Here is an 11,224-nt window from a genome sequence, read left to right as displayed (position 1 = left end):
ATGTCTGTAAAGCTCCATTAGAGCGCTCAGATTTTCAGTATGAAGTGACATCTAGGGCCCCTATAGAGAGATCATCAGGGAAACTTCACGCTGCCCCTGAGCTAATGAGAGAGCAACTTTGGATCCGTATAGGGGAGCCAAGTGACATTTTTACATTATCTGGCGTGGCATGCCGTACCCTGTCATGCCAGACTGAGACGCCCCTGAGTTGCCGCCCATCTGCATGCCAATCAGACTACGGCCTTGACGCAGCTGCTCTTCAGAAAACTCCCGCCGGTTTCCCTGAGCTTTCCTGAAAGCACAGGAGAGACACAACTGGTTAGTTACCTGCAGTGATAGATGTTTGTACAAGAGAGATTCCAATTTATGTCAGATAGGAAGGCCTACACCTACAGTAATAGCATGGATGCATAAACAAACAGATGAGAGAGGTAGTGGGTGTTGGGTAATGAGACTCATTGTAAATAGTTCATTTTAGAATGGTATCTAATAAAGAAATGGACCATGTTTGCTGTTTTGTAGGACTCATTACAAACATAATTAATTGATTAGTTTCTTACTTATGAAACCAATCAGGTTCACTACGATATTGACCATCATCCTTTGTGAGTGCCATACTGCCTAGAGCCGACAAGGTCCTTTGCACGGCAGCCATATCCTTCCCTGTAGTCACGCAACATACCAGACAGATATTTCAATATCATATTTGGCTTTAGTTGGTCCTCATTGACTGTAATGCAAATTTGTTTTTGTAGAAGAAAATGTATGATTTGACAAAGTAATCCATTCCAGAAAGTTATTATATTGAACCAATATATTTACATACCTGAAGTTATCTAACATAACAACTAACAGTTTGCTGCATGTGAGTTTATGCTGGAGTGGAATCACCACTGTATTAGGAGAGCTGTACCTTCCCACAGGTCCACAGTCTGGAAAAGGTCCCCGGTGATCAGCCCATAAGCTTCAGCTGCATGTAGGAACTGGGAGATCTTTTCCATCTGCTTGAAGACCATTTTTGTCTCTGGGATCTTCTTTATGGGCTCTTGACCAGGGGGATATAGGCTGTTAATGAGCCTACAAAGAATCTGTAACGAGATATGAAATGTTGTAATGACAGGATACAACTGGCCTACACACAGCCAGCCTCATCAGGGGTTGGTTGGAGGAGAAACCCCATAATACCCAAGGCTATCAAATATGGCACATTATGACCATGGTAGATTAGAGTCTGAGATGATCTGTATATGTGTGTTTTAAAGTGCTGCTCCATAATTTGTGTATAATTTCAGCCAGTAGTTCTGAAAGTGGTGCTCACAAGTCAAAATGGGTCTCCGTTTTTTCTGCACTACTCATCCTTTCCATATGACATGTTATACACACATACAATATGTAACAAATTTGTTGTACAAAAGATCCCGGACTGCATCTTTAAGAGTTAGGTTTAGAATACAGTAAAGGCATGAGATTATGTTTAAATTGTAGTCCTTTAGTAGACACTTCTATCCATAGTGACTTAGCGCTATGTGCCTTCCTCTCTAGGCTACCTGCTGCCCTACGTCAACCAGAGTTTGGCTCAGAGACTCACTGTTCCATCTTTGAGCCAGCTCTGGAAGTTCAGTCTCCCAGGCTCTGGTCGCTCTATGTTCCCCCCAACCTGCAAGATGATCCAGTCCACCAGTCTGGCCTCCAGGTCCAGAATATACTTCTGGTCTATCTTCTCCTGAACCTCCCTACTCAGTCCGTAGCTGGGTCCTCTGTTAGCCATGGCTGCCAGAGTTAGAGACCTTCCAAAAGAGGGACGGCAAGGAAAGGGTTCAATTTAATCAATTATTGCGGGCCAATACATAACAATTGAACTGCCATCTAGTTTGAGGATATGTCAGACGTGTAGGCCTATGCTGCTGGAACCATAAACTATGGCTGTGTTAACACACACAGACAGCCCAATTCTGATATGTTTTTCCACTAATTGGTCTTTTGACCAATCAGATCAGCTCCTTTGCCAACAATTGGGTAAAATATCAGAATTGGGCTGCCTGTGTAAATTTCACTGCTCTCTGTGTATTCTTTGTATTCATAAATAATGTACTCTATGCAGCTCACTCAGAATCCCGCCCTGCGCTTTCATTTCTGATGTCATATGTAGGCTATATATAGCTAGATGCGGGCATGCGTAAGCCTCTGACTTCAAGGAGATGCAGATAACGTAGTTGTAAAGTTCATCAATTTCCTTCATATTCGGACACCTCTAGTTTCATATCGAGAAATGTATAATTTAACCGTGTGAGTGATACTTCTCTCTAAAAAAAAATCAAGGTAAATATGAAAGAAATGTATTATACGTAGTGGTCCCGTGATGCGTGCGGTGTCACTCGCCACTGGAGAGCATATCCAAGGCAGGATTTATGAAACGCCATAATGCACTTGCATAGATAGGCAAAAGGCAAATGGATCCCCCCAAAAATAAAGTTCCTCTCGGACATTCGAGCTATGGAAATAACTTAGGCAAAACGGTCTGGATACACTCCCGCCAAGGGAAAATACTGCAAGTGCAAGCAAAATTGATTAATTTATTATAGCGTGCGCAATACATCTAGGCCCCTTCGGAATGTCATTCGTCTCAGGACATTATTTTTTCCATTTCATTCGTTTACTTACTAATTTTAAATGAATGTATGGTCCGCTTCTCTCCGTTCCTGGTCGTTAGTCCGGCTCTGCAGTCACATGCTGTTCAAATTGTACATCTTTGAGGGGTGCAGTACCAAGCTCAGCATCCCTACTCAGCAACTGTTCTCGGACTCGCCACAGCTTTCAGAGCCACGCGAGTTCAGTGATACCTCAGCGCCCCTGGCAGGGCATTTAAGGAATGAATTCATGGCCAAACGGGAGAAACGTCACAACATCCAGTGGAAATGTCCAGGAATGGTTTCAGGACTATATTACCCTTCAATAATTTACTGGGAGTTCATTCCAATTATTTCATTAATATATTGTAGGCCATCAATGATTCAATTTGCATGATTTGTGTATAATCTTTACCAGTTAATTTTACTACCATGGTTTATGTGTATGTGCTTTCTCTATGTTGATCAAAACATTGATCTGTTGTACGTTGACATTTGAGTCATTTAGCAGACGCTCTTATCCAGGGTGGCTTACAGTTAGTGCATTCATCTTAAAATAGCTAGGTGGGACAACGTATCACGGGCATAGAGAGGAGGGATTATTTAAGAAACTGTTTGATTCGAAAGTCAGTCGAATCAAGGCATATTTGCCTTCATCCCGACGAAACCACATGTTTATAATTGTTTATAATTCCTATAAAATAGTTTATATTCATATACTTACTTAAATGCTTGTCACAGAAATATGCTATATGAAAAAAAACGTATATGCAGAAACTAAACATACATACGAAAAAATATAATTTTCCTTTAACTGTTTATTTTGACAGAATAAACAGGATAATAGGCTACATACAGTAAATGCATTCTGCAAGCTATACACTCTTACGTCAAGGACAGCGCTGTAGAGAAAGCACATTTAGCGCAGTGATTGTGTTCATCCACCCTCACGGAGGTGATGCTACTGTCCATAACACTGTGCCTGCTCAGCATCTCCACAACACATCTACTGACCATCGGTCACTGTCCACCTGTCAAGGTAAATACAAGCATTACCCAGCATCTCCATAAAGAAGAGCCAGTTGTTTTCCCTGGAAGACATACATGCAATCTGACTATTTAAAAACGCATGCCAACAGCAGAGTTACACATTATATGAATTCGTAAGGCGTGTTCTGAATAGGACATGTTTGGGGTCTCGTTACGGTTATTTTTGGGCGACTTAAGTAGCCATAGAGTGGTCGAACATCAGGTGTCCCATATCCATGTAATACTTGGCATCTTTTCTTAGTTGTGTCCAGTGCTCATTGGCCTTGGGTAGAGAGAGCAATATATCATGGCAATGCAAACAAACACCCATACATATTTACACAGGTGGAAAGCTTGGACTGGTCAAAGGCAATACAAAATCCATACACACAATACAATGGTAGATGTGGAGGCACCTGTTCTTGAACAGGGTAAGCCCACTGGTCCTGGTTGGGATCCCAGTATCCTGATGATCTCATCAGTCTGATGAATCAAGTAGCTTCCTCTACCTTAAGGAATGAAGCAGCAAAAACCAGTGTTAAAAAATAGTGGTATTGCACATTTCTGTTTAGTAATTGATAAAACATCTTATTTTGGGATTTCTTCTGACCTGAAAAAATATAATCTTAATCCAGTTGTGTAAATGACCAAAACAACATGTTTTTGTCAATATATGACACTAACATAATATGCCTACGTTTCCCCACAAACCTTAATAAATCAGACAGCTTGATTATGCATCTGGAAAAATATACCACAGCTGCAACATCTCATAGCTTTCAACCACCTAACCTGTTAAAGGTATTTAAGGGAGTTCTGGAAAAGGTAGCAGAAATAAGTTTGATTTACCTGAAGCTGGAGACGTGAGCTGTTGCTCTGTGGCATGTGAGAGTCTCTGGGCTGGAATCTCACAAACGGATGTGAAGGGAACAGAACTCTCTTTCACCGGGAATGCTGAAAACACTGGAGGTGTGGAATGAATAGGAATGAATACCAGCAAACTTGCAAGTTAGCAACCTGTTTTTGTGCCAGAGCTCTGATATAGAAATAGGCCTTTCACACAAAGTCGTCTGGCTGGGCTGGTGCTTTCAAGCTCTTAAAGACAAGTCTAGAACTGAGGATCACATAGTAGAGACCCTGTACAGAAACTTGGTTTCCACTCCAACTTGACAAATATTTAGGTTTATTTACTGTAAAGGACAAGCATATCTCATTCTTAAAATGGTCAACATTGAGCTTTTATTAAGGAAAGCAGTGTGTGTGTATGTATAATATACATCAGAAACAAGACACTACACATGTTTGGAAATGGCTCATTTAAAAAAATAAAAAAAGAGGCCTATCTGATGTACAGTATGAGAGAAATAAACAAGTGAAAATGTGGAAACGAATGTGTTAGGCCCATCCTAAAATGTTCATCCATAAGTTCTGGTACTTTTCTTATCGGCGTCAGCTTCAGATGCATTGTTAGCATCACTATACAGTGAGCTAGCCCTTCTATTCTGCAACATAGTACACTATCACCTAGAAACATGTAACTGTGATATAGAACACGTTGAAAACAAACTTATTTCACAAGATGAAACATTACGGATAGAGGTTGTGATACTTTTGTATTTATAGTGTATGAGGATACCACTTCAAATTTGTGGATTCAGCTATTTCAGCCACAACCGTTGCAGACAAGTGCATAAAGATTGTGCACACAGCCATGCAATCCCCATAAACAAACATTGGCAGTAGAATGGCCTTACTGAATAGCTCAGTGACTTTCAACGTGGCACCGTCATAGGCAGCCACCTTTACAAGTCAGTTCGTCAAATTTCTTCCCTGTTAGAGCTGCCCAGGTCCACTGCAAGTGATGTTATTGTGAAGTGGAAATGTCTAGGAGCAACAATGCCTCAGCTGCGAATTGGTAGGCCACACGAGCTTACAGAATGGGACCACCGAGTGCTGAAGCACGTAAAAATCATGTGTCCTCGGTTGCAACACTCATTGAGTTCCGAACATTCCTCTGGAAGCAACATCAGCAGAAGAACTGTTAGACGGGAGCTTCGTGAAATGGGTTTCCATGGCCGAGCAGCCGTACACAAGCCAAAGATCACCATGTGCAATGCCAAGCGTCGGCTGGAGTGGTGTAAAGCTCGCCGCCATTGGACTCTGGAGCAGTGGAAATGCGTTCTCTGGAGTGATGAATCACACTTCACAAGTGGCAGTTTGGGGAAGGCCCTTCCTGTTTCAGCATGACAATGACTGTGCACAAAGTGCGGTCCATGCAGAAATGGTTTGGCGAGATTGGTGTGTATTAACTTGACTGGCCTGCACAGAGCCCTGACCTCAACCCCATCGAACACTTTGGGATAAATTAGACCGTCAACTGCGAGCCAGGCCTAATTGCTTATCAGTTCCCGACCGCACTAATGCTTGTGGCTGAATGGAAGCAAGTCCCCGCAGCAATGTTTCAACATCTAGTGGAAAGCCTTCCCAAAAGAGTGGAGGCTGTTGTAGCAGCAAAGGGGGGGGGGGGCAACTCCATATTCATGTCCATGATTTTGGAATGAGATGTTCGACAAGCAGGTGTCCACATACTTTCGGTAATGCAGTGTATGTTGGAAACCAATGACATCAAGTCCTAACCACTTTTAGCTGACAATGTGCTAGGCAGTGTATCTGGGGTCACATTACACTAATGACAGCTTACCATCACTGTTTGACGTAGTAGCCACACATGGCATTTTATCCAGTTAAATCAGAATGTTGACTATACTAAAACATGAGCTTCCTACACAGCAATGCTTTTCACCTAATTACTTGTGCATCTTAGACCAGTCAAACATACCAGGCCATCTCATGCTACTGTTCAATCATTATTTGAAATCTTTGTCATTTTGGAATGGCTAATACTTGCAACAAAACCAACATGAACTGGGCCAACATTGAAAAGTTACCCAGAGTGACTGTTGAAATGACATAAAAAGTTATAATTCTGGACTGCACTAAAATCACTCACCATAATATATATTTTACACCAAAATGTTAAAATACATTTTAATATAACACAATGCTCAGTTCTACATGAGTTGTCATACAGTCAATATTCTGTTCTGACCTTATGTGCAAAATGAAATGGCATGGACAAATCAATACAAACAGAGATATGCTCTGTCAGCAATGGAACCAAACAGAAAATACAGACAGCATAAGAAATGGGCAATGCATGGACGTCAGCATTAGAATCAAACAGTTGAGTAAAGTTATTTTTCAACTGATCGTTTCCCCCCCCCCTCCTTCCTCTGCTGGAGACATGTTACATAGTGGAACTGCCACACCATAACTGACATCGTATAACTGCCTTAACACAAGGAAGAGTAGCTGCAGCAGCTAATGGGGATTCATAATAATACAAATCCATGGTGAAGTGCCTAAAATACTGTGCTGATATTTGCTGCCTCCTATTGGTCTTTAAGAGTACATGCATCAATATAACAAAAGGCACATCACACTTGTTTGAATAAAATTGACAGTGGATAAAATAAATGTCTCACAAATGGACATAATGCATCTGTACCTGATGGGCTACTCTAATAGGAGTGATCCCTACTCATTGAAGGTTTAACAGAATAACTTATCAGACCACATTGTGGGATTAAATCTAAACTGTTCACAGCAGGCCCAAGAAGTTTGGTAGTCGTGGGAACAAAGTGTCATGGCAATGGTAAATACAAATCCTAATAAAAAGGCATGGAGAGAGCCGGGAGAAAACACAAGAGTTCATTTTCTTCACAGTGTGTGTTTGGTACAATAGCACCTTCGATTATGTAACGCATTGGGAACCAAACGGCCTGAGTGCGGAAAAGTTGGGGTCGGGGTGGTAGGAGTCACCCACAGCATTGTCCTGATTTGGTCACTCAAACCAACGTGGTCAGCTTGTCTATGAGGTCATCGATGGTGTAGACTATGAGCTTGATGTCCTCCTTTTCTGCCATGTGGTGCTGGCCATGCTTGCGCAAGATGACATCAATGTCGTTGCTAAGCACACGCTCAGCTAGCTGCATGGAGACGTGCCAAGGCACATCCTGGTCCTTCATCCCATGGATGAGCCTCACCGGGCAAGTCACTGGAATGGGGCTCTGCAGAACGCAGTGCTGCTCTGCCTCCTTCAGGAACTCTGTGGTGAACGTGATGGAGCCCTCCTCATTGTGTTTGGTAGGAACCACCCACTGCCCCTTCTCTTCAATCTCCTTCCTCACCTACAATGACAACAAAACGATACCATTTTATTTTGGGGGTAAAGACATTATCTAAGATGGCAGCCATTTAAAAAATGTGCTTAGTAAAGATGTTTCAATTGTAATTCGATCCAAATGTTGTTCTTGCAATTTCAAGATTAAACTGTCGTGGCTGAATCAGAATTAGTTAGGTAACATTGATAAATAACATGTTTTATTTACATAAAAATGCTTATGTGAGATATGTCATTAGGATGTCTTATTTTGGATAATACTGTTGGCAGTTTGCAGTTATCCCTTCTCTGCTAGGGCTTAGTCACTAGGGGCCCAGAGAGGGGAGATCAGGCTTGTCTTCATATGTCAATGTATCGTTTAAACCATGTGATACTATGAAGAATATCAGAAGGGGAGGAGGACAGAACGGAGGCTTGTCTTCTTATGTGGATGTGTCTGTAACTATTGCATGTACCCTTTGAGGTTGCCCTTATCTTGATTTAGTATATGACCTAGGAAGCTCACTGTCTTGTGATCTGATCTGATCTTGTCCAGGAGGGGGTGTATGTGAGATGGGAGTATCTAGAATTGACAATTGATATATGCCATTGGATGAGGTAATGTTTTGGTCCTAAGTGGTACCAAGAACGAGATATGAACTTAGTTCAGGAGACCAAACTGAACAATAATGTATAGCTAATGCTATCTAGCTATGGGATACTCCTCTTTCAAGTAAAAGGTTCTTTGTGTAATGTTCCTAAGATCTGTTATTAGTCATGCGAGTTGAGATGAGTGTGTCTTGGCTATAAATGATACTAAGAACTGTTTTGTAAGCACTCAGAGAATTAATTTATAGACACTGAATTGATCTGAGAGTCACAGGGCTATGGTGAAGCTCATATAATTAAATATGTACTTTATAATATACTCTGACTTGTGTGTGGTTTGCTCTCTCAATGTTCAGTAATACAGGAAATTACCTGTACAATGCACATGTCCCTTTCCTTTGAACCACCTTCAGTGTATTGATATGACTCATTTAATCAAGCATCTGTCATTAGGGGAAATGTGCATGGGTCTGTATACAGAGCCTGTTAAGGTTATTGAAAACTCAAGATGGATTATTCTGAATGCAGACTCACCTCAATAGGAAGTGTATTGTAGACAGTTACAAAGTGGTCAGCTGCTGTAGAGATGCCAACCATGGCCGCAGTTCTTTCTGGACGAGCTATAGCTGCCAGGCACATCAGCCAGCCGCCCATACTGGAGCCAACCAGAATCTGCAAAATCAGAACAATAAACTAGATAAGAAATGATCGTCTAAATGACAGCACTGATCTCTCGTGTCAATTACGCATGCCGGAGGACCCAAAGTCTTATTATACAACTGAAGGCCAAGTCGAGGTATATTAACCCTAAAATCCTCCAGAGGTTTATTGTTAACTCAGTGGACAATTCACAACGAAATATGTAACAGTTTTACATCAACTACCATCCCAAATGGTTATACACTATTATACAATAGTCTGGTCAGGTCTATTTCAGCTAACAATACTTTGGATTACACTGGCTGATTAGAATTTGTCTCATCATAGAAACAGAGGGGAACTACTTACTTGTGGCCCCTCCACAAGCTCGTCCAATACATATAGAACATCCCTCTTCCAAGTGCCAACAGTGCCATCTACTATTTCACCTTCAGAAGACCCACAGCCTGTATAGTCAAACCTGGAAAGACCACATACATCTGTAACAATTGGTTTTCCTGACTAATTGAAGGACTGACATACTGGTATGCATGAATGAGACTATTTTTTTAAATAATTGAAAATACTATAGCCAACTTACCTTAGGTAAGAGTGGCCTAGTGACTGGCAGAACTCCTCAAGGGCTTCTGCTTTCTTCCCACCCATGTTTGAGGCAAACCCTGGCAAGAACACTACCCCTGGGCTCTTCCCCTTCACTTTTCTATAAGCCAGTTTAGGCCAGTCTGGGCGTGTAGCATAACGCACTGTAGACTTGTCTCACTCCTGTAAAACAGAAACATTACATGCTTCCCCAACCCATTAGCTAGGTCAATCATGCAATACACGATTTCATGAGATTACAATGATAGCCATGTGGTGCAAGGTTGATTTACAACAGTTTTGTTTGTGACTCCAATATTGATTTGATTCTTGTTCGACACCTCTGACCAATCATGCTCTGTTCTGACAGATGTAGATATTACTTAGCTAGTTAACCCTCATTAGTTAGCCAATACTGACAAATAACTGTTGGCGAGTTAGCTCCAGGTTCCCATTAACAGGGTACTTTCCCGTAACTACATAGTTAGCTATCTATTTAGGGTTGTGCAGCAAAAGACGATGTAGCCAATCCATGCATTATATCAAATTAGCCAACTACTGTAGTTCGCTAGCTGGCCTTGCTTGGCTGGGCTAGTGTTAGTTTGTTAAATAACTAGTTAACTAACGTTAACGTAGCTAACGCCAACAGACTTTGTTTTTGAAGCAATGATTTCGTAGAAATAACATTCGTTTGAAAATCTGTCTAGTTAGCTAGCCAGTATACGTTTTTCGTTAAGGATTTAGCTATTGGTTAATTAGCTAGCTAGTTAACTCATTGTATCGTTAATTTCCTACAGTGGTGTAGCGACACACCCCCCTGACGTTATTGCTTTTATGGAAGTCTGCATTACTCAAAGTGTAATAGTTGGGACATGAATTAAACACTTTTAGCTAGTACTCACCTGAAAACATAATATATTGTCTTTGGACATTTAATTGGAAAACCCTGCTGAAACGCCTTACTAGAATATACGCCATCGCCATTCTGACAACAGTCCGACCTTATTGAACTAGCTGGTGTATTTGAATGACACTGACTGATTAGCTAGTCAGCCAGCGTTCCAGTTCCGGGTCCTGCCAACCCCTGCGCTGGATGAACAAAACAAATACAGATACAGAAATACACAAACAAGAGTACATAAACCTAACAGGGGTATTACATATCAAAATACATTTTTAATTTGTCAAAAAGTTGTATGGTCCGTATTGCTTTTAGTTTTTTACATTTACTGATAGAATTGAAATATTATTTTGAAATTATCTTAAATCATGTGAAAAGGGGTTTGTTCTCTGCCCACTTCATTTTATGGCTAAATAATCTTCCATTAAAAATAAACAAATTAACAATGAAAGTTAAGTCAGGTCGTTAATAATAGTCGTTAAATAATAACTACTAATAACTAATAATTAGTAGTTACTAATAATAGTCGTTTCTTTTAAAATAAAGTCTTCTAACTCACTCCAAACTCTTCTGACATAAGAACAGTCTCAAAATAAA

General features: G+C 40.9%; 2 protein-coding genes across 2 annotated transcripts; both read right to left on the bottom strand.

Moving 5' to 3' along the window:
* Nucleotides 1–8: 8 nt before the first annotated feature.
* On the bottom strand, nucleotides 9–2,773 carry LOC139388687 (transgelin-3-like). Its single transcript, XM_071135515.1, has 5 exons — nucleotides 2,662–2,773; nucleotides 1,589–1,787; nucleotides 914–1,088; nucleotides 561–663; nucleotides 9–292 (listed from the first exon to the last, which is right to left on the bottom strand). Exons 2-5 carry the CDS (start codon nucleotides 1,766–1,768, stop codon nucleotides 151–153), a joined length of 600 nt encoding a protein of 199 aa, XP_070991616.1. The 5' UTR covers nucleotides 1,769–1,787; nucleotides 2,662–2,773; the 3' UTR covers nucleotides 9–150.
* Nucleotides 2,774–6,690: 3,917 nt separating this feature from the next.
* LOC139388405 (palmitoyl-protein thioesterase ABHD10, mitochondrial-like) lies at nucleotides 6,691–10,758 on the bottom strand. The gene is made up of 5 exons (XM_071135045.1): nucleotides 10,629–10,758; nucleotides 9,728–9,909; nucleotides 9,496–9,607; nucleotides 9,022–9,159; nucleotides 6,691–7,906 (listed from the first exon to the last, which is right to left on the bottom strand). Exons 2-5 carry the CDS (start codon nucleotides 9,790–9,792, stop codon nucleotides 7,565–7,567), a joined length of 657 nt encoding a protein of 218 aa, XP_070991146.1. The 5' UTR covers nucleotides 9,793–9,909; nucleotides 10,629–10,758; the 3' UTR covers nucleotides 6,691–7,564.
* Nucleotides 10,759–11,224: the final 466 nt, after the last annotated feature.

The sequence above is a fragment of the Oncorhynchus clarkii genome, chromosome 29 (genome assembly GCF_045791955.1).
Source record: "Oncorhynchus clarkii lewisi isolate Uvic-CL-2024 chromosome 29, UVic_Ocla_1.0, whole genome shotgun sequence".
In the NCBI taxonomy this organism is placed as follows: domain Eukaryota; kingdom Metazoa; phylum Chordata; class Actinopteri; order Salmoniformes; family Salmonidae; genus Oncorhynchus; species Oncorhynchus clarkii.
This window is presented reverse-complemented; position numbering and strand designations above follow the sequence as displayed.